General features: G+C 34.0%; 3 protein-coding genes across 3 annotated transcripts; 2 read left to right on the top strand and 1 right to left on the bottom strand.

The window, feature by feature from the left end:
• Positions 1–2,917: 2,917 nt before the first annotated feature.
• LOC100814818 (beta-hexosaminidase 1) lies at positions 2,918–9,204 on the top strand. Its single transcript, XM_003535730.5, has 15 exons — positions 2,918–3,533; positions 3,625–3,708; positions 4,141–4,176; positions 4,709–4,820; positions 4,934–5,004; positions 5,153–5,283; positions 5,760–5,776; positions 5,923–5,971; positions 6,126–6,226; positions 6,440–6,499; positions 6,960–6,993; positions 7,454–7,552; positions 7,826–7,885; positions 7,973–8,223; positions 8,873–9,204. Exons 1-15 carry the CDS (start codon positions 3,180–3,182, stop codon positions 9,043–9,045), a joined length of 1,632 nt encoding a protein of 543 aa, XP_003535778.1. The 5' UTR covers positions 2,918–3,179; the 3' UTR covers positions 9,046–9,204.
• A 1,285-nt stretch (positions 9,205–10,489) lies between these two features.
• LOC100819266 (ABC transporter B family member 20) lies at positions 10,490–20,481 on the top strand. The gene is made up of 11 exons (XM_003536725.5): positions 10,490–11,093; positions 12,894–12,948; positions 13,028–13,203; positions 13,314–13,514; positions 14,548–14,807; positions 14,890–15,200; positions 15,303–15,523; positions 15,646–15,986; positions 16,245–17,032; positions 17,110–17,351; positions 18,578–20,481. Exons 1-11 carry the CDS (start codon positions 10,719–10,721, stop codon positions 19,805–19,807), a joined length of 4,200 nt encoding a protein of 1,399 aa, XP_003536773.1. The 5' UTR covers positions 10,490–10,718; the 3' UTR covers positions 19,808–20,481.
• Positions 20,482–21,140: 659 nt separating this feature from the next.
• On the bottom strand, positions 21,141–23,073 carry LOC100818731 (photosynthetic NDH subunit of lumenal location 1, chloroplastic). The gene is made up of 8 exons (XM_003536724.5): positions 22,912–23,073; positions 22,718–22,814; positions 22,291–22,374; positions 22,077–22,150; positions 21,868–21,990; positions 21,716–21,787; positions 21,538–21,634; positions 21,141–21,431 (listed from the first exon to the last, which is right to left on the bottom strand). The coding sequence occupies exons 1-8, from the start codon at positions 22,963–22,965 to the stop codon at positions 21,328–21,330; spliced, it is 705 nt and encodes a 234-aa protein (XP_003536772.1). The 5' UTR covers positions 22,966–23,073; the 3' UTR covers positions 21,141–21,327.
• Positions 23,074–23,633: the final 560 nt, after the last annotated feature.

Raw genomic sequence — 23,633 nt, 5'->3', positions numbered from 1 at the left:
TGCAGGTAGGTCACGGGATTGGAAATCTAGAAACTTAGGTAGGGGTAAGACAACATTTGAAGCAGATATCAAAGACATAAGGGTAATGAATATTGCAATTTGTAGCAACCACGAGTATGGAAGTAATTGAGCTACCACTTGAGGAAAAAGATGTCTTTGATGTCACCATGTCAACACTATTCTCAACACTTTTCTCATTTTGCTTTGTGTTCTTACTCGAACTTAACCAATTTAATTATTACTTGCAATAACATGATACACTTTTTGTAGATATTTCCTCTCCTTAGCTCAGCTTTCACATGGTTTTCAAATGTTCAAATTTAACATTGAAAAATGATCTACATAAATATCTCGGTCTTTGCTTGTACGAAACCGAGTTATTTGTGGTTAAGTTTAATTCGGTTTTTGGAGGGGGAAAACCAAATTGAAAATAAAAATCATCTATAATTAATTATAATTCAAAGTTTGAATCTAATATTAAATCTAAACATTTTTTTGTGTTTCATTTTTATTTGATTTTTAATTCATTATTATATAACTTCAATTAATAAATGATATTTATATGATCATAACATAAAAGATTGAATATGCCTTATAAAATAATAATAATGTTTTTTGTGTTTCAATTTTATTTGTTTATAATCAAGTGATTAGATACAATTGATTAATATGATGAAATTAAAATTAAATCATTTGAATATTATCTAAATTTGATCTTTTATAAAAATAATTTTTAATGAAATTTTATTTATTTTTTAATCAAACTCAGAATTAATCCGAATCTTTTTTTTTCTAATGAACCAAAAAATTAATAATAAAAAATTTTATTTATTTATAATCGTACGAGTATAAAACTATTTTAAAAAACTCGTTAAAGGAGTTTCTTTTTCTTCTCACTTATGTGAGCATAAGATGTTAGTTAGCGTGATTTTTATACTGTACTTGCATACTTGCAAGTTTGAAAGTGACAGTTCATGGGAATCAGTGAATCACACATCCAATTCATATTCTTACTTCTTGCAACTTGATATAAAATTGTTTCTAATTACTATATATTCCATGTATTATATCCATTTTTTAAACGTGGATACAAATTTAAAAGTATGAATTAAAATAAATATATTTATCAATTAATATTCAAATATAAAAAATTACGCATCCCTTGTTTTGAAATAAAAAATATTTAATAGTTAATAACCCATACAAACTTAGGAACTAATTCAATTTACATTCTAAAATGAAAATTGAAGAAAGCTATGTAACCGAGCTCAAAGACTGTATTTAGATTTAATAGATGTAGTTTAACAGAAATACACTCATTTTTATTAAAATTAGATGTCTTAAAACTCTTCAGTAATAAATTAGATTTTTATTCATTAAATAAGTCTAAATTTGAGTGAATATCACCCTAAAATAAATAAATAAATTATCACAAAGACTTATAAATAAAGAAAACTTTGAATATCATGGAAGTTTTCCTTTGTGAATCTATACAAATCCATAATATATCTCACATTTATTATATTTATGTTAGTTATTTGATATAATTTTGGGGTGAGAGAATTAATAATTTGAATAAGGATTAAATACTTTTTAGGTCTCTAATATATATTTGATTTTTATTGAGTATATAATAAATTTTTTTGTTGTGTCAAATTTTTGATATGTTAAAAAATTTATTTCAAGATAAGAACAATTGAGATAATGTCACATTATTACTTAAGATTTAAAATAAAACTTTTAATATATAAAAATTTTAAAATATTTATTTAATCAGGAATTCAAAATGAAAATCAAACATATATTAGAGAACTCAATATTTTTAAGTTTTTAAATAACTAAAAAAGTGTGAAAACTAAATATTAGACAATTAAATTAAGGCGACTAAAGTTACATGAAAACTAAAGTAAGGTACGAGAATTACAAATGCAATTGAAATCTCTCCATGCCAAAAACTCAAATATAAGAAATTACTAAAAAAAAAAACAACAAATTTCTTATCACTTAAACTAAACATGTGTTGATATTAATATAAATTATTTTATGCCTTATTTAAATATTACGCATTGTCCTTCATATTATAGATTAGTGATGATTGCATCATGAACGATACCAATACATTTATTCAAACATGTTCCTAATATACTTTTTTTGGAGGTATTTTTATCATTTAGTTACGTTCTAATTTTTCTTATTTTTTAAATAGTTTCTAGATAAATGCAGGACATGGTCTAATAATATTTAGTAAGTAATAACTTATAGTATGTTGGATTATTTTTAGTAAGTAAAAAGAATGAAAGAAGGAAAAAAAAGAAAGGTGAAATGATTTTGTAAATTGTTTAGGAGGAAAGAAAATAAAAATAAAAAGTTAATTATTTTTATTTAATTATGTACAAGATGAAAGAAATACATATACAAGATACCATAAAATATTTTCAATAAAAAATATACAAAAATAAGGATAATTTAGTTATTTTATTTTGTAGAAGCAACTTTCGCTCTTCTTACCATCCATTTTGGATGGATTAAAAACCTGTGAACCTTTGTGTGTTTTTGCATCCTTTCTTCTCTCCAGAAATCCAAGCGAATGGAGAAACAAAAGCATCTTACCATTTTTTCCGTGCTCCCATTTTCAATTGTTTCAAAGAGAGGTTTAGATAATGCATTCAAAAAGATTATGGTATGCTCCTTCACATATAATATTATCATCATGCCTCCTTGTTCAACTATAACTTTATTTGATATGGCCAGGAACAAGAAGATAAACAAAAAGTGGTTCGGTCATAAATAAACACACGGGACACCAACGATAATAACATGACATTGAAGTAACGTTCACAATTAATTATATTTTATTTATGCACTAAAAGAGAAATCTTCTTTGCCATTATGTAACGTAAAGGAATCTCACACACAGCACAGATGCAGTAAAACGATCAAATAATCTTTATATTATTTTCCTGTCTGTTGTGTACATTTAATTATTCTTACATTACTTTACCTGGCTAATGATTCTTACACTATGGTTGTTTCTTACAGCATCAGATTCCTCAATTTTTTTCCCTTAACATTAACTGCTCCAATAATAATCATGTTTGTTACATTCACGTTCTCTTTAATGCATCATCTCAGCGCTTCAAACGCCAACCATTCCTCAAACTCAAAGTCTTCACAGAGCCATGGGGTTGTTGTGCATACCAATATCATCTAGTGTTCTTCAAACATTGTTCCTCTTTTGCTCTGCATTCTTTGTTTCTCAAGCTCTTGGGGCCAGAATCCCACAACCACATAAGCCTCTTCCGTTCATTTGGCCTCTGCCTGCAAAATTCAGCTTCGGCAATGACTCTCTTTCTGTTGACCCTGCACTCTCTCTCTCTGGCAACGGTGCTGCTTCTGCCATTGTTCGAGATGCTTTTCATAGATACAAAGGGATCCTCTTCAAGCATGGTGACAGGTTCAGTTTTCTCAGAACACCGAGGCCTGTCTATGATGTTACCAGATTGAGCATCAATGTTCATTCCCACAGTGAGGAGGTGGGCTCTTTTCTTTTTAAATTTTGTTTTGTTTTTCCTTTCCTGGGTTTTCATCAAGTTTTGATTTTGAGGTTGGGAACTTGTGTTTCAGCTTCAACTTGGAGTGGATGAAAGCTACAATTTGTTCGTCTCAAGAGCCCAAGCGCTTTCTGGTGCTGGGCAAGTCACAATTGAGGTGTGGTTTGTTTTTATATGAATATTCAATGAGATTATGTTGTCTGTAGGGTAATGAATACTTAAACTCCGAAGGTTATGCTGCCCCTTTCCCTTCCTAAGTTAGAACTAGTTTCCTTTTATATATGTATTTCTTAGTTTAATGCCGTAATTATTTGTGCCATGAACTAGTCAACCAATCCGTCAACACCATTCTAAAAGGCCACATCCTAGCAATTGGAATTTTGTGAAACACTTGTTGATTGAAGAGTTTTGTTTTTAGGGTCACAAACTGATTGATAATGACTCTTTACGGTGTTGTGCTTCCCTTCTTACGGTTAATGGACAGAAATAAATAAATTGCTATATGCGGTTTATCTATTTATTTCTTTAATAATTGTCATTTTTAATTGACCATTAATCATCCAAGTTTTTGTGATTTTATTTATTGTAGGCAAATACTGTTTTTGGTGCATTGCGTGGATTAGAGGTATGTATGGAATTTGCATCTCAATCAGCTCAAAATTTTCTTCTTTGTTCTCTTCGCTGTTTAGCATGAAATGGAGGGATAAAAGGTGCTGTACATACTAAGATATTTCTGCTTAAATTATTATTTTTACTCTTTTAGATAACTTTCAAATTTTGTGTGCAATCTTCATTTTTCATAATTTAGTTTTTTTTCTCTCCAAATGATTGGCAAAATCTGTAATATGTTCTGTTCATGTCTATTGGGCAAGATGTCAGCAGTTGGAAACAATGCAGTTCTTGTCACTCTTAATCGGTGAAATTATGAACTAACATTAACATACATAACTATTGGTATATAGACAGTAATTTGCTTAAACTTAATTTTATTATATATTTTTTCACCCTTGAAAATGAAAACTGAACTATCATTGTTATTGTGTTTCTCAATATGCATTGTGGACATAGGAATCACTACCTTCTGAAAGATTGGCAAACTTGTTATGTTGTGCATGACCTATTTCCTTCATTTCTTTTCCTCTTTTGTGATGCACCAGACATTCAGCCAGTTGTGTTCTTTTGATTATACAACTAAAACAGTACAAATATACAAGGCACCTTGGTCCATCCTTGATAAACCTAGATTTCCATACCGTGGGCTTATGTTGGGTGAGTCTAAATTTTATAAATGAGACAAATTTACATTCTGCAAGTGTTCATGTGCTATGTTCTGAGGCTCTGTTGATACTTATGTTTTTTTTTTTCTTTTTCTTTTTTTGCAGATACGTCAAGGCACTATTTACCAGTTGATGTAATTAAGCAGATAATTGAATCTATGTCCTACGCTAAACTTGTAAGATAAATGTCAATTAAGTTTATTTTCCTTACCACTTGGCTGTTTATGACAGTTGGAAACCAAAGAAGTGTATCCTAATTCCTAACTAGCATACCATGCTACTCTGTTTCATGTAATGCTTATGTAAAAAAATTATACACGGTAGAATGTTTTACATTGGCACATCATAGACGAGCAGTCATTTCCTCTTGAAGTACCTACTTATCCAAATTTGTGGAAAGGTTCATACACAAAGTGGGAACGTTACACAGTAGAGGATGCATACGAAATTGTCAAGTAAGTCTCACCTCATTCCATCTCCTACCAATATATTAGCTTTATTTTTTTTTTAAATCATAACAACTTTATTGGCTACTTCTTCATAATGGGCAAGGGGGATTTACCAACGGAAACAAGTTGAAAAGAGTAAAACATACTTGTCAAGTCTTTGATATGATCATCTATGCCTCAAACTATCTAGTTGCGAAGAAAATTGCAACTATTTATATATCTGTCACTAATTTTGTAATCTTTAAAAGTTTTGATCCGGAAAATTTAGACAAAAGTAATTGTATTAGAAACTTGGTTAAGGGGAGGAGAGTGGAAAATATATTGTTGTAATTCCAAAATAATATTATAGAATGGTGATGAATTGATCCATGCTTTTTATTAAATTGTTACTCTCCAATTACCATCGTTGAGTTGACTTTTTGAATCTAACCTGGACTAATACTGTGTTCTCTTTTCATGTTTTACTTTGCCTCGATATAAAGCTTTTCCAAAATGAGAGGTGAGGTATCTTAAAATCCTTTTGAAGTTTTTGTTTCATATTATTGGAAGCATTTTGCATTTCAGGCCATGATTTTATAATTATCTGGGTTTTTCTGTTCCTTTTATGCCTTCAATCTTTCTCATTAACTGCGTGGTTTATCACAGGCATAAATGTGATGGCGGAAGTGGATGTCCCTGGTCATGCAGCATCATGGTAAAGTTTATATCATGGGCATATTTTTTCTTAAGATGATAGTCTGGTAGATTTATAAAGTTATTATAATGTCTTGAAAATGGTGCTACATGAAAACCACAAAGTAAAACATAAAAAATGTATTAAGGTTTCTCTTTTCTTCGATTCTGTTTAGGGGTATTGGATATCCTGATCTTTGGCCATCACCCTCCTGTAAGGAGCCACTAGATGTTTCGAAGAAGTTTACTTTTGATGTCCTTTCTGGTATTCTAACAGGTTAAGTTCCTATAAAACATGCATCAATATATATTTAACTTATTTCTTGTTCCGCTCCACCTTGTCCGTTGCTCTACCTTGCAAAATTATCAGTATTATGCAGTTTGTCAAAATCACCCATTGAACATCCCTAGTTATGCCCATATCTTTCTCTATTATTGTATGCAGTGATCTTAAAAATTAACTTTCCTTCTCCTTTTCTAAATTTTACAGATATGAGAAAAATATTTCCATTTGAACTATTTCACTTGGGAGGTGATGAAGTGAATACAGGTCAGTATGCATGGCTCTCTTCTTGCTGCTTGATCTAAAAGCTTAAGTTATTATCCAATTGCCTGAGAAACATTTTTATTGTTAGCACAACTTCAGATTAATGATTATAGGGGAGCTTAAATATAGCACCTTAGGTGCTTATAGTGCTATTCTCTAATTAAAATTGATGTTTTATGTCGATAACTGGCACCGACCTTTAATATTGAGTTGTAGTGTGCATAGGCTACTGAGGCAAAATTTTAATTTTAATTGGAGAAAAACACTAAAAGCACACAAGATACTGCACTTAAGTTTTGTCCATTATATTGTTAAAATGTGTATCAATGCCCATGTGAGTGACTACTGACTTCACAACATTTATAATAATTATTATAATTAAAAGTAGTTTTTAGTTTAGTGTAATTTTTAAGCTATTTTGTATCAATGCTAACTGATGAGGAATTGCAATTTATTTTGACAGATTGCTGGACTAATACTTCCACAGTGAATAAATGGTACCAATCTTAACCTGTTATACTAATTCATTACATTATATGATGATTTTTGTTGCCTAGGGCGGTAAAGGCATTGAGTTATAATGCTATGGAAACTCAAAATATGAAATTCGACTTAGAAAGTAGTTGTTTTTTATTTAACTATTCGAATCCAAGGGTGAGAGAAAAATAATTCGGAAGGGATTGCGATTGCTGTATTCAAGTCAACATTAGTTGTGATCTTCAAAAAAAAAAGTCAACATCAGTTGTCATACTTCAGAATCAACTGAAATTTTGGGATTATTTGCTTGTGAAGCATGTAGAGGAATTTATCCTCCCTTTTTTTTTCAGCCACTAAATTTTTAGTTTTGAGCATTAAGATGGTGGTCAAATTTCCAGAAATTAACCATCGTGATCCATGAATTCGATTGATTGTCAATCTATCAAGCAATGTTCAGATGTGATTATATCTCTGATGCAGGCTTCGGAATCACAACATGACTGCTAAAGATGCCTATCAATATTTTGTACTGAAGGCTCAAAACATAGCTCTTACAAAAAATTGGAGTCCAGTAAACTGGTATGATCAATGTATATATAGCATCATCATTGTAACAAAAAAAAAAAAATAGCATCATAACATAAAAAACTCATTTATACCATCCTTTGATGATATCTCCTATAGTATTTCAAATGCCAGTAATAGCTTGCATGCTCACAAACATGACAATATCTATATTATTCCGACTGTGAAAAACTACAGTAATTATGAAACATTACTTCTATTTACTATACCGTGTCCTTAAAATGCTGACATCTTTTTTAGATTTGACTTTTTTATGTAACTTCTCAGGGAAGAAACCTTCAATACTTTTCCAACTAAGCTCCATCCACGGACTGTAGTGCATAACTGGTGAATTTCTGTCTTAGTAGTTTTATTTTTTGTATGAAACTCAAAGATCTCAGTTTCAGAATAAAGTACTCCAAGTAAATACTGTAGGTTGGGCCCTGGGGTTTGTCCAAAGGCTGTTGCAAAAGGTTTCAGGTGTATTTTCAGTAACCAAGGTGTATGGTATCTTGACCATCTAGATGTACCTTGGGATGATGTCTATACTGCCGAGCCACTAGAAGGAATACGTAAAGCTTCGGAACAAAAACTTGTACTTGGAGGAGAAGTCTGTATGTGGGGTGAGACAGCTGATACATCAGATGTTCAGCAAACAATATGGCCTCGAGCAGCAGCAGCAGCAGGTTAGCTACATTACTAATGCGAAGTTGTTCACCATTCTTGTATTATTTTCTTAGTTTTACTGTTTAAGCCTATTCCTTGCCTATTGAATATGCAATATCTGTTTTCCTAATTGCAATTGCTAGTTCTGAGGATGGACGAGGGAATTGACACAGCTATACTTTGTTTTGAAATATGTGAAGGCATATTTATAAACCATAACTAATTGCTTCTTCCTTAACTGGGAATGGCCAACCTACCTTGAGTACAATTGTTCATGTAAAGTTGAGTGTCATTTCACTCTTCTATTTAATTAAAAAAAAAAGAAAGAGAAAAGCCAAAACAAGTTTCCTTCTGTCTCTCTCAGACTCTCACTCAAATAGAAGGTAAAATATGCAAGCCATCTGAAGGGTTCATGTATTCGCTATTGCTTGCTTGATGCACCACTATCTGAAGCAAAAACAAGTTTCCTTCTGTCTCTCTTGCTTGATACATGAGTATGAAGGCTTAAAAATATGTCAATCTTTTGACTTATGAAAGGGTGCTTCCTTAACTTTATCATTTATCCATTGTTAAACATAATTTTGGGAAAACTGGAAAGGATGTTGGAATTGGGAAATGTAGGGTGCTGGATTTGATCATGCAAAATTAACAATTACTTGTTTTCCACAGAACGCTTGTGGAGTCGGAGAGATTCTACCTCAGGAAATGTTAACATAATTGCATTGCCGCGGTTGCATTACTTCAGATGTCTCTTGAATAGACGAGGGATTCCAGCTGCTCCTGTCAAGAATTTTATTGCAAGAACTGCTCCTGTTGGTCCAGGCTCATGCTTTGAACAATAAACTTATCATATGCTTCATCTGTGTATGTCTAGACTGTTGTGAATGTAACTCATGTTTATCTGGCTAGGGGTTAGTCAACGTTAGAGCTTTGTGGTGAATTCACAACAATCACATTGTAAGTTATTGTTGAATTCAATAAATAATACTTGTTCGCTTGTTTATGATCTGTTTCTAAATGCAACTTTAATGGACTTGTGAATGCTTGCGCTTGTTCTATAAGAAAGCTGTTAATATAACATAAACTTTTCTCATCTTTTTTAGCATTTTGTTTCAAAATTGACATTTGCCCAAGATCGTTTGTTTTCCTTTTTTTTAATGTTGTCTCATGAATGATTCTAGATTTTTCGGTCTATTAGTAGTATTCTAATAGATACAAGTGTATGACAACCATTTTACATGTCACTTATTTTCTTTAGTTACTGATTTGTTTTGCTTATGTGAATCTCACGTAACAATTTTCTAAAGTAGAAATTGAAAAACTGAAAAAAAAAAGTAGAAAGTAAAAGATAAATTAAATTATTATTTCATCAATTAAAGATATCATACATATTTTTAAAATTAATTCCCTCACTTTAAGACTAACGTTGTGACCCCACATTAGTAGGCATATAAGACCCATAAATGAATATATATTCGATAGTTTAGTTAATTTTTAATTTTTTTATTAACTGAAAATTGATTTAGTTGTTCAATAAATAAGTTTTTTTAAATGTTACTTTAACTATTATTTTTTAAAACGTTAATTTTTAATTCTTTTATATCTTTTTTTTTATTTTTATTTTTGATATATTTATTCATTTTTCTTGTTATTTTTTTAAAGTAAATCATTTTTTTATTATTTTATATTGTTCAGTTACTTTAAGAGTTATTTTTACTCAATACTTTTAATTTAATAAATTAATTTTTCATATATCAGTTCATTCTACGGCTTTTAACAACTTTTCAATTAATTTTATTGAATATAATAAAAATTTCTTAAAAATCAAATTTATACAAATGAAATAAAATTATTTAATATTCACAATAATTTTATTTTTTTATATGAATATTCACAATTATTATTTTTACAAATATATATTTATAAAATAAGAAATACATGAAAATTATAATTATTCATTTCACATATACAAATCAGCATTCTTGTATAAGAGAGTTATTAAACTAGTATAATATATATAGTATTATTGACATTTGAAACTTGCGTCATCGAGCTCCAAATGTGATTAATTTAATCATTTCCGCAAGTTAGCAAAATATGTAATCCTTCACATAATTTTAAAAAAGCTCTTCCCTCTTCAAATAAAAAAACAGCACGTGTGAGTCCATGGACTCTGACTAGGGGCCTGAACACATGGTCCAGCTGTGAAGACATTTAGCCTTTTTAAAATTACCATAAGGCCCCCTCCTCCATTTTTCCAGCTCTTGATGCATGCCATCACAATTTCACAGCACACACTGGCTGTATTTCAATTTCAATTTTTTTTAAGAAAAATAAAATAAAAAACAGAAAGCAAAGCTGAAGAAGAGTCCCAAACTTAAAAGGAACTTTTTTGACCGAGTCAACCCACGCGCCGCCACCTCACAAGTCCTCAACAGAAGAAAGAAAGCTCTGAATTCGCTTGCGATCTGTTTTCCATTTCTTCTTCGCGCCGAGTTAGTTTGTGTGATCGGAGATGATGGTTTCTCGGGGACTGTTCGGGTGGTCCCCGCCGCATATACAGCCTCTCACGCCGGTCTCCGAGGTGTCCGAGCCGCCGGAATCGCCTTCGCCGTACCTCGACCTCGGTGCCGAGACCTCCACGTCTCAGCCCATGGAGGTCGAGGAGGAGATGGAGGAGGCCGACGAGATTGAGCCTCCGCCCGCCGCCGTTCCTTTCTCCCGCCTCTTCGCCTGCGCCGACCGCCTCGACTGGTTTCTCATGCTTGTCGGCTCCCTCGCCGCCGCCTTGCACGGCACCGCTCTCGTAGTTTACTTGCACTACTTCGCCAAGGTTCTCCGGGTTCCTCAGCAGGGTTCGCCGGAAGAGCAGTTTCACAGGTTTAAGGAGGTTCGTTTTCGTTTCAAAACCCTAGTTTTTGTTGTGCACAGCTTCTAGATTTTAATTTGCTCTTAGTAATTTGATTTCGCTTACCTTAGGCAGTGAAATTAAGTCTTGTTGTGTACCGTGCTTTTAGTTTTTCTAGTTTTTAGTGACTTGGTTGCCGTGTAGCTTGAGGTGATTCAGCAATTAAACTTCCATTGAAAACTGACCTGACTACACTAAGCATAGCATAGTCCTTCCCCTATTTTCCTTTTTGTAAGGGTTTTTTTTTCCTGGTCTGTGTATCATATGGATCTTCTTAGTCGTTAGGGCCCTTCTGATACTTTGTTCGGGTTTTCAAACTAAACATTGGCAACTTCGTGTGTGTTTGGTTCCTTGCTGATTACCACATTCATGTCAATTTCTACATCAAAAACGTTAAAGCTACAGTGTATGTATTGCTTCAAAAGATCATGCGTCAAGGGGTTGGATGAGAAACCAAACTTGCCCGTGGGACTTAACCTGACACCTTATGATGCCTGTTCCTGTTATATTTTTGGCCTGTTATTTTGTTGTTATAAATTTACTGTTTATTGGGTTAGTCATTACTCATTGATGATTTTATTACTTGAACATTTGGAGAGTGAAGTGAAGTGTTAAGTGTTAAGAAAATGGGAAGAGTGGGAATCCAGAGAGAAGGACTAGGGGTGAGGATGTGAGACATGGAATGGAAGGCTGAAAACCCTATTCAAAGAACTTGCCCCTTTCATCAAACCTGGCTTTTATGAGTGGGTAGTTAGAGCCTGGTTTCTCCACCTGCTGTCTGATGAGTTTGAGCAGGAGCATGCTACGTGATGGTTGGGTGTGAGACATTGAGCTACCATTTAAGGCAGGACAATTTTTGTGCACAGGAAGGGATTTTAGGGTCAGTTCACTGGATATTTGTGTGCTGTCAACAGCAATTGCTGGTATACGGACGTTTAAAGGGTTTTGGGGGAAATTCAAACAAAGGATTAATTAAGGTATTGATGGATGAATTTTGTTGCTATATGCCAAGGAAAGTAAGTCTTGGGTAGAGTGCAAAACTTGAAAAAGTTGAACAATAGCTAAGAAGCAGAAGAAAATAAACCTAGGCATTTCACCTAGGGGTTATTCATAAAATTGATTATTCATTTCATTTCTCTTTTTGGGCGCATATAAGGAGAAAAACATTAACAGTTATTCAATAGGATGCCTATGACTTATCCTCCAAGAATAAGGAATACAGTCCTTATATTATAAGGATTTAGACTTCCTATGATGGTGGGAAAACAAGCTAAGCCTGAATTCAACCTAAGAAAATTACCAAAATAGACCTTGCATAGAAAAATTCAAAATTTAACAATTACGACTAGGTATGATATTTGAAATGTTACGATCATCATTGCAATGTTAAGTAAATTAAGTAAATAATATTAAATTGAGGCAATCTGACCTTTAAACTTAGGCTTTCTTGATGCTAGTGTGTCTTGCATACCCTAGCACTCAACTTTTTACAAATACATTACTGTTGTGAGCAGGTGTGCAAATAATAATTATGTAGAAGAAAAGTAGTTACATCATTTAGCATGGTTCAACCCACAAGTAATGAATAATAGGTTTGTGTTTTAAACTTGCTTCAACCAGGGAACTGAACAGTATGGCTGTTCATTTTTCAACTGGTTAATTCAGTGGTTGAACCATATGATATCATAACTACGTATTTAATTATTTTGCAAGGCACTTAATTTTATGAACCAGAGGTGAAAAATGGACTTATATGCTTATTTACCCTTGTTTCTTCTGCAGCTTGCATTAACCATTGTTTATATTGCTGGGGGAGTTTTTGCTGCTGGTTGGATTGGTAAATTAATTACAAGTAATGCTCCTTATTAGATGCTGAATTTAAGTTTCCTGCAACACTAATTTTTCTTGTTTAATAGAGGTTTCATGTTGGATTCTTACTGGAGAACGGCAGACTGCTGTCATCAGATCAAATTATGTCCAAGTATTACTTAACCAAGATATGAGCTTTTTTGATACTTATGGAAATAACGGAGACATTGTGAGTCAGGTATTGAGTGATGTGCTGCTCATTCAGTCTGCTCTCAGTGAAAAGGTTTGTTGTGCTCTTTTGTGTATATTCACTCCTTTGTAAATTTGTTATTCTTTCCAGATAATATCTCAACACACATTTCATACAGTGTGTATTGACTTTTGATGATACAGGTTGGGAATTATATTCATAATATGGCAACATTCTTCAGTGGTCTTGTTATTGCTTTCATCAATTGTTGGCAAATTGCATTGATAACATTAGCTACAGGTCCATTTATCGTTGCTGCAGGAGGAATATCAAATATATTCCTCCATAGGCTTGCCGAGAATATTCAAGATGCATATGCTGAAGCAGCCAGCATTGCTGAACAGGTTATTAATTGTTAAATTTTATTCATCCTTGCATTGAACCGATGAGTGCTTTATACATAGATTCAATTCTATTGTAGATTTCAATTGATTTTAATTTTACTAAACATCAAAAGAAAGAAAGGATTTAAATCAGTTTGGAAGTCTTTCATATCATGATATCATGTATGTGATTCTCTATCTTTCCTTGTAATATTATTCATCCAGTAAGTGTAGTAAAATTTGGGGCATGCAGAGGAAAGTTCTGGAGAATGTCTTTGATAGAATCAAATTTTTTGTTTTTCTTTACCATGTTATGGAATAAGACTTGCTTGAGATGTCTGTTAGTTAGATGGTATCTATTTTTTTTATAGAAAGAGAATTTTGTTAAAGAAGAGAAAAAAAATATTACTAGGGTGAGGATAAGATGTTTTTTAAAAAGAAATTTCTATTGCAGCAAGGTTACACTTACCTTTCTGAATATTAGCAACTTCCTTCTAGCAGACATGAGCATAATGCGAAAGAGAGGTCATGAACATACTTTAACCCATTTGAAGGCACACAGACACCCTTAAAAAGCCAGCATTATGCTGCAACTCAATAGTGGAAGGCTGGAAGCTCTATTTTGCTGATTGCATGTTGAGGGTAGATCATCATGATCTTTTTTCCTTTAAATAGGAATTGAAAACTAAGTCACAATTTATGAAATGGTATCTGTGAAATATAATGCTTCTAGATTCTACTAATACTTTCTGTTTGTAATCATGGATAAGTTATCACAGATTCTAAGATTATGCACATATAAGAGATATTTATAGCTTTGGTCCATGCTTCTATTTGTGTTCCTGGTTCATTGGATCCATATTTAGTTGATTTGACTATACATGGAACAGTTTTGAGGTTTACTTATGGTTGGAAGGGAATGAATACAATTGCCTTGATTTCTTTATTAATGGTTTGAATTTCGTGAAGTGGAAAGAATGGTAAAGTTCTCATTATTTGATGAATCATTTTTTGTGCCATCGGTTCTGAATGTGTATAATTTCTTGTGATGCAGGCAGTTTCATATGTAAGGACCTTGTATGCATTTACAAATGAAACATTGGCTAAATATTCATATGCAACATCACTGCAAGCTACTCTTAGATATGGCATATTAATAAGTCTTGTTCAAGGACTTGGCCTTGGTTTTACATATGGGCTTGCAATTTGTTCTTGTGCATTACAACTCTGGGTTGGAAGGCTCTTGATTATACATGGAAAAGCTCATGGTGGTGAAATTATAACAGCTCTATTTGCTGTGATTCTAAGTGGCTTGTGAGCATCATTCCCAACTTCTATTTTTTTTCTTCTTTATTTGTGTTACATTTTGCTTACAATTTTTTATAATTTGATTAAGGGGATTGAATCAAGCAGCAACAAATTTCTACTCATTTGATCAAGGGCGAATAGCTGCCTATAGACTGTTTGAGATGATAAGCCGGTCATCCTCATCTTTTAATCATGATGGCAGTGCTCCAGCTTCTGTGCAAGGAAATATAGAGTTTCGGAATGTTTACTTCAGTTATCTTTCTCGCCCCGAAATCCCTATCTTGAGTGGGTTTTATCTCACTGTCCCTGCTAAAAAAACTGTGGCACTTGTTGGCAGAAATGGCTCTGGAAAAAGTAGTATTATTCCCCTCATGGAGCGGTTCTATGATCCAACATTAGGTAATTGATTTCCCCTCGATGGTGCATATTTATTCTATATTTCATCTAAAGCACTTTATAGGTCATTTCAGATTTAGATTAATATACCAATCTGTGGTTCAGGGGAAGTTCTTTTAGATGGTGAAAATATAAAGAATATGAAACTGGAATGGTTAAGAAGCCAAATAGGACTGGTCACCCAGGAACCTGCTTTACTCAGTTTGAGTATAAGAGACAACATTGCTTATGGGAGAGATACCACCATGGATCAAATTGAAGAGGCTGCTAAAATAGCTCATGCACATACCTTTATCAGCTCATTAGATAAAGGTTATGACACACAGGTGAAGCTTGATTGACATGATCATATGAAGCCTATTGTTCTTTTTTTGGTTTGTATGTTCAATTATATCCTTTTTGGTGGGAGTCTCTTTTCACCTCGTAAACTGGGGCTTCCGTCTTTCAGGTTGGCAGGGCTGGTCTAGCTTTGACAGAAGAGCAGAAAATAAAACTTTCTATTGCAAGAGCCGTGCTTTTAAATCCATCCATTCTTCTGCTTGATGAGGTTACTGGTGGACTTGATTTTGAGGCTGAGAGGTCTGTTCAGGAGGCTCTGGATCTCCTCATGTTGGGACGATCAACAATCATAATTGCTCGAAGGCTTAGTCTTATAAAGAAGGCTGATTATATAGCTGTTATGGAAGATGGTCAACTTGTTGAGATGGGTACTCATGATGAGTTACTCACCCTGGATGGCTTATATGCAGAGCTTCTTCGGTGTGAAGAGGCCACAAAACTTCCCAAGAGGTCTGATACTGCCTCAAATCATGCTTCTACTTTTTCTATGCAACTTTGTTTGTTTATGGAGAATATAACATGGCTCTTTTTTAAAAAAAAAAACAGATATTGTGATGGTTGAAGTGGCAATAGTCTGTTAAGAAAATGATTTTATATAGTAATAAACTAATAATCGTTACGCTATGGTTGAAGTGGCAATGTTTAATGCTTTTATATTTGCAAGATTTCACCATTTGCATGTAGAAAATCACTTTGTTCATCATCCAGGATGCCTGTTCGAAACTACAAGGAGACTGCAACTTTCCAAATTGAGAAAGATTCTTCAGAAAGTAATAGCTTCAAAGAACCTTCATCTCCTAAAATGATAAAGTCACCCTCTCTTCAGAGAGTTTCTGCCATATTTCGGCCTTCAGATGGCTTCTTTAACTCACAAGAATCACCAAAAGTCCGGAGCCCACCATCTGAGAAGTTAATAGAAAATGGCCAGTCTTTAGATTCATCAGATAAGGAGCCATCAATAAAAAGGCAGGATAGTTTTGAAATGAGACTACCAGAGTTACCCAAGATTGATGTTCAATGTGTGCATCGACAAACATCAAATGGTTCTGACCCAGAATCCCCCGTTTCACCTCTTTTAATGTCTGATCCTAAAAATGAACGCTCCCATTCACAAACTTTTAGCAGACCTGATAGTCATTCTGATGATCTTTCAGTGAAAATGAGTGAAACAAAGGATGCTAGGCATCGAAAACAACCCTCAGTTTGGAGGCTAGCAGAGCTTAGTTTTGCAGAGTGGCTTTATGCTGTGTTAGGAAGCATAGGTGCTGCTATCTTTGGTTCTTTCAATCCCCTTCTTGCTTATGTTATTGGCCTGGTGGTGACAGATTACTATAGAATTGATGAAGCTCAGCACTTACAAGGGGAGATAAACAAATGGTGCTTGATCATTGCCTGCATGGGTATTGTGACAGTTGTTGCCAACTTTTTACAGCATTTCTATTTTGGTATTATGGGGGAGAAAATGACAGAAAGAGTTAGGAGAATGATGTTCTCAGGTGCGTAGATTTAAACATTATTTTTAAAAAAAATTGGACTTCTGAACTCTACTTAACCTGTTTTCATAACATCACAGCCATGCTTCGCAATGAAACTGGATGGTTTGATGAAGAGGAAAATAGTGCTGACAATTTATCCATGCGCTTGGCCAATGATGCTACATTTGTGCGAGCGGCATTCAGTAACCGACTTTCCATATTTATTCAGGACAGTGCTGCTGTTATTGTTGCTTTTCTCATTGGTGTTTTGCTGCACTGGCGATTAGCTCTTGTGGCCTTAGCAACACTTCCAGTCCTTTGTGTTTCTGCTCTTGCCCAGGTTTGCACCCGCTCTCCTGATTTTGCAATGTAATTTTGCAGGTGGATGGGTTGTGCTTGTATTTCTTTTTCATGTCAACACAGTCTGTAAAAAATTATGCCTGTTCAAAATTCAATGTTTTTGAAACATATATTTCCAATTTCCCACGTCTTTTCTTATCAACAACAGCCAAGCCTTTTCCCATCAGGTGGGGATCTTTTCAAGTCATGAATGAAAATGAAATGTGGATGTTTTTCCTTACTTGCACTATTTTCTAAACATATGGCCTATCATCTTTATTTTTTTTATTGCATTCATTAGAAGCCAATTAAGGTGAATTGCTAGTTAGTATGACCTATTAGTACAATGTGTCTCCTTTGCCTCATGAATGATACCAAATCCATAAGTCTTGAAGTGTGTTAGGGTCTGGGTTTGTGTGAGGCTTGCTAATGTTTAAAAAGGAAAGGCTGAAAAGGAAAAAAAAAAGGCACTGTTTCACTCATGTGTATCAGTGTATCTTTTTATCACTCTATTTCATATAATTCATTTGCGTGATTGCATCTATTTAACTGTGAAGTTAAAAGAGTCATGATATTTGGACACCCAAATAATACAAACACCCTATTGACACCTCTTATTTCTCTCCATCTCTCTTTTCACGTTACATCACATCATCAATCATATCCATTCACTTGTCTGCTCTGTTCCTATCTCTCTCTAGGTGTCAGCACCTCTTGGGTGTCCAGTTATCTTTTTCCAAATTAAAAAAATAATGCATGCGTCTTGAATGATGAAAACTAAATGCACATTCAGGTGTGGTTGTTTTAACAAATTTGATGTTTGAAATTACCTGTGGCATTGTGATAAATAACAATTATAATTTGTAATATATCTTTTCATGTTTAAGTTATCAATAGTCTGTAATAAGTGTAATTTGGCAGTGTCTTTGCTAATTTTATTCTTCAACAGATTTAATATTTCTCCTTTGGAAATCAAAGTTTTGTTGCATTTTATTTCCTTGCAGGATCAAGGATACTGTGATTGAATTTACCTCTTTATGGGGGGTTTCATTTTCATTGATGGAAATTCTTATTTATGTCAATTTATGTTTAATTTCAATTACTAAAACTAATGGACCTGCTTTTGCTAACTATGTGAATGACTAATAATGCTGGTTAGGCATAATGATTTTTTTTTTATTAATTTGCTTTGATGGTTTGCATAATGCATCTGTCTTGATCTTGCAGAAATTGTGGCTTGCTGGATTTTCAAAGGGCATACAGGAAATGCATAGAAAGGCTTCTTTGGTTCTTGAAGATGCAGTTAGGAATATTTACACTGTTGTTGCATTTTGTGCTGGTAATAAGGTGATGGAACTCTACCAGTTGCAGTTAAATAAAATATTTAAGCAAAGCTTTTTTCATGGAGTGGCCATTGGTTTTGCATTTGGCTTTTCGCAGTTTCTGCTCTTTGCTTGTAATGCCCTTCTACTTTGGTACACTGCAATATGTGTAAATAAGAGTTATGTGGATCTACCTACTGCTCTCAAGGAGTACATTGTTTTCTCATTTGCTACATTTGCCCTTGTGGAGCCTTTTGGGTTGGCTCCTTACATACTTAAGCGACGTAAATCTCTCATGTCAGTGTTTGAAATTATAGATCGTGTGCCTAAGATTGATCCCGATGATAGCTCAGCACTGAAGCCACCCAATGTATATGGAAGCATTGAGTTGAAAAATATTGATTTTTGTTATCCTTCTCGACCAGAAGTGTTGGTGTTAAGCAATTTTAGTCTCAAAGTCAATGGAGGACAAACAATTGCTGTAGTGGGAGTTTCGGGATCAGGGAAGAGCACAATAATATCTTTGATTGAGAGATTCTATGATCCAGTTGCTGGCCAAGTTTTGCTAGATGGGAGGGATTTGAAACAATATAATTTAAGATGGTTGAGGAGCCACCTTGGTTTGGTTCAGCAGGAACCAATTATCTTCTCAACAACCATAAGGGAAAACATCATATATGCCAGGCATAATGCCAGTGAAGCTGAAATGAAGGAGGCTGCAAGAATAGCAAATGCTCATCATTTCATTAGTAGCTTGCCTCATGGCTATGACACTCATGTTGGAATGAGAGGTGTTGACTTAACTCCAGGACAAAAACAGAGAATTGCAATTGCAAGGGTAGTGCTTAAAAATGCTCCTATTTTGTTGTTGGATGAAGCTAGTTCATCAATTGAATCTGAGTCAAGCCGAGTGGTGCAAGAGGCTCTAGACACCCTAATAATGGGAAACAAAACCACGATTTTAATAGCACACAGGGCTGCGATGATGAGGCATGTGGATAACATAGTAGTTCTAAACGGAGGAAGGATAGTGGAGGAGGGGACCCAGGATTCATTAGTGGCAAAAAATGGTCTGTATGTCCGATTGATGCAACCTCATTTTGGTAAGGCTTTGCGCCAGCATCGGCTTGTATAGAATGGGAGTATATAATGTGAGCAGGCGCAACTAATGTTGGTTCATGAGAATCGTTTCATATACTGAATGAGTTGAATGACTGGTGATTGCTGCTCCTGATGGAATTTTCCATTGTCAGGTGGAGGCTTGCATGTAGCAAGAATGGGAGTATTGGATCAGCACTCGACATTGGTAGGCATAAGAAGAGGGTACTCTGGCAGGGGTAGTGTAGGAATTAAAGATAGGAATTTGGAATTTGGAATTTGGTTGGTTTGAGACTCGAGTATTGAAGCTGTGGATGCATATTCTTTTGGAGGCAAGCAGTTTAGACTGACGGTGTTGTTTCCACGGTATATTTTGATAGAGGAAGGCGGCGGAATCAACACTATTTCAGCTGAGTTACTCTTCTATAAGACTTTCTTTTCACTCTTCCTGTCTCTCAAGCGTGGATGACGACTTGTTCACTACTGTATTTATTTTCTCTTCATTTGTGAAAATTGTAGAAAATACAGTCTCAAGTGTTATAAAATCTCTGTATATACACAGCGATAGTCTAGAAGCAATTCCTTTAGTTTTTGAATTACCCGAATTCACGAGTTTTTTGTCCTTGGATAATAGATGCAAATTTCCACGTGTATTTTGTCAAGTAGTTTGAGATATTCTTATAGTTTTTTAAATAAAAAACTAGTTTGCTATTTTTGTTGAACTTTTCTACTTATATAAAGTTATAAACAGACGATTGTGGACTGTGGAGAATTACACTACATTATTCAACCTGCAAATGTGAGATTCACATCTTTTAATGACCTGCTTCACATCCAATATTCGGTTCCACATTTCGTAGGAAGTCTCATGATTCTTTGATCAATGTATTGATGTTCTTTTATATCATTTTAGATTTGTTTCGTTTTCTTCTAATAAATATATAATGTAATTGGTTTCCCTGACAATGATATGATGTTCTTATTTCATTTATCTTATGATCTTTCATTCCATATCTACTTGGGGAGATTTTTCATCCCCGTCCCACGAGGAAAGAGTTCCCAAACTTTAGACCACAGATGGAACAGTCCCCCACAGATTACCGGATAACAGAAAATTGTCATTCTGACGAGCGCCTAATCTTATCTTAAAAGAAAATATAGTATAAAACTGTAAAAGGGCAAATTTAAACCAAATGCATAAAAAAGTTTGGCTTCTTGGCTTCCATCAAAACCTGGAAAACTAGTCTAGTGGTCCAAGGATATGTGACACCCATCATTCTACAAATTGTCGGGCCTAGATTTCCATAAATCATAGCAGCGGAACAATGCAAAAATAGACGAGGAACAAATTTTGAGTTTGCACCGCAAAATAGTGAAATTTTAGACTAGCTATAATTGACGACCTTTGCATGTAACGTACGGAAAGAGAATTTCTATTGGTATGGTAGAAGATATCATATCATTCACTTGTAAAAACTTATTTTGCTCTGATATACAGATATTTCAAACTTGATCTGTATGCAAATTAAAACATGTCTTGCATTGTCATGTGACATTTCAGATGTCAAGAAGCCTAAAGGAGTCTGCTACCACTTTAAGCTGATCTCGAAATCTTTTCCATCGCCTTTCATTGGCTCCAACAATTAATGTGTAGTACCTTCCTGTAAAAAAAAACACTCGTTGTTAGGTAGCATTGGACCATGTCCATGAGGGAACATTTTATGAAGGCCAGTGAGACATTGAGATAGGAGATAGTTGGTTAAATACCATTTCCTATAGCAATTGTTGCAAAGGAGGCACTAGAGTAATTTGGTGATGTAAGTATATATTCAAAGGTATAGTAATGTTTTCCATCTATGGTTTTCTGCATTCAGAATTCAAAAATAGTTGTAAGTATATATTCAGAATTAAAAAACATTGAGGAAGAAATAAAGTGAGAAGAAACCTCCTGCATGTCATTTATTGTTGGTCTTTGGTTTGGTGCAGCGTATCTATGTTTCACCAAATCGTATACAACCTGCTTAAGATACAAACTGGTTAAGTATAAATTAGACTTATAGAACATTAGGAATTTAGGACACAATTTTGCAGCATCACCTCTTCCATGGGACCCAATTCTCGGATGTCTTTCTTCTCAGTTGGTATAAATCTCACCCTTACATTCTGTAACTGTAGATATCTGTCTTTGAATGCAGAATCATGAGCCCTGAAGTCAAATTCCTAAGGGGAGATACATTCAAACTTGTAGGAAATTTTATGGTTGTAACTATACTTTCTGTGAGATTAATATGATTGTTATTTCTTACCTTCCAATCAATGGGATATACGTAAGAATATCCATCTTCATAGTCCACAAAAGCTCGGTATCTGTCTGGTTTTTCTACACGACAAAGAGTAATAGAATTTCAAAATTTCAGAAGATTATGACTAGTCTCTCAGTTTTATATATGAACAAGGATCCATTTAGTGAAGTGAAACCTGATAACAAAAAAATATGATCATATCAGCTGGCATGAATACCTTGAGCAAAGACCAAATTTATTGGTTGTAAATTTGCAGTTAATGCTCCAACGCCCAACAGTAGCGGTCTTCTCTGGCAGAAGACTGAAAATCATAAAGGAGATGAGATAGGTTCTTTCAAAATCCAGTATTAGGTAGGATAAATTTGTTTATCATCCAATTCTCTCTTTTTTTTTTTACCAAAATCATAACTAGGAAATGATTGAATTTTCTAGATGTCACAGTGAATTCGAAGAGGAATTTCTTATCAAAATTCAGTAAAGAATTAAAGATCATTAACTATGACTAGCACAGACATTGAAATACTCATTCTAAAGTGAAATTGATTGGGATGTCCCTGAATCTTGGTTATAATTAATTTTGCTGTGTTTCAAATGAACACATTTTCAAGCAGTTTTGCACAAGTAAAATCAGTATAAGTTCTTACTTTCTCCTCTGGGGTTTGTCTCCAATGCACAAAAGACAGTGTTGGAAGAGGAAGTTGCAGTGTTGCGTGGCAAACAATTTGTATGTGGTAAGTTTAGCTGAAATAGTGCAAAGTAGAGTATTTGAGCATGAGCTGTGTGTGTATAAAGAACATTGTTCGAATGAAATTGAAAAAAATGTTCAACACACACACACCTTATGGGATAAGCAGGGTGAAATCCAGCTCAAAGAGCACGAAGAAACTGCCATACTTGACAATGGTTTAGAGCTTCACTATTGAGATAGTGTTTACTGGATGATAGAATTTAGGCCTTTGATGTGGCTAGGAGCATGTGGTCATATGACAATGAAACATGTTTTTTTTCTTTCTTTTTTCTTTCAATATTTGTCATTGGATAATGCCACAGTGAGAGTTGAGGTGGAGTGACGAGTGGGCTGGCCCAGAAGTGGTTCTGAACAAGGTTTTCAAAAGAATTCTGGCCCGAGTTCTTTAAAAAAACAAATTGGGCTGGATTAGTTTTTCAAAAACATAGATACCAGAAAATTAATAGAGTAATAGTAAATAATAATGGTAGAAAAATTACTGTATCAACTTTTGGATAACTTAATGGCAGCTTGGTGCTTGAAACTACGTTCCTACGTGGACATGTGCAATAGGGATGGTAGTCATACTAAATCAGTTATTATAGTGGGTTGAATTCAAATATTGACCATAGGTTTAAGTGGCGACTTGAAAGAGCGATAACAAATATACATGGCGACATTGGTCCTTCATTTTAAATATGATTATTTTTTTAAGAGTTTGATTATTGAAAACAACTGCAATAAAATGAAAACAAAGAAGAAAATCTATCTTATTAGTTTGGATAAGTTCTACAGAATTCATTAATTGAACAATATTTTGTTTGTTGTTTGTT

Source organism: Glycine max, chromosome 10 (assembly GCF_000004515.6).
Source record: "Glycine max cultivar Williams 82 chromosome 10, Glycine_max_v4.0, whole genome shotgun sequence".
NCBI lineage: Eukaryota > Viridiplantae > Streptophyta > Magnoliopsida > Fabales > Fabaceae > Glycine > Glycine max.
The sequence above is the reverse complement of the archived record's forward strand: the minus strand, read 5'-3'. Positions and strand labels throughout refer to the sequence as shown.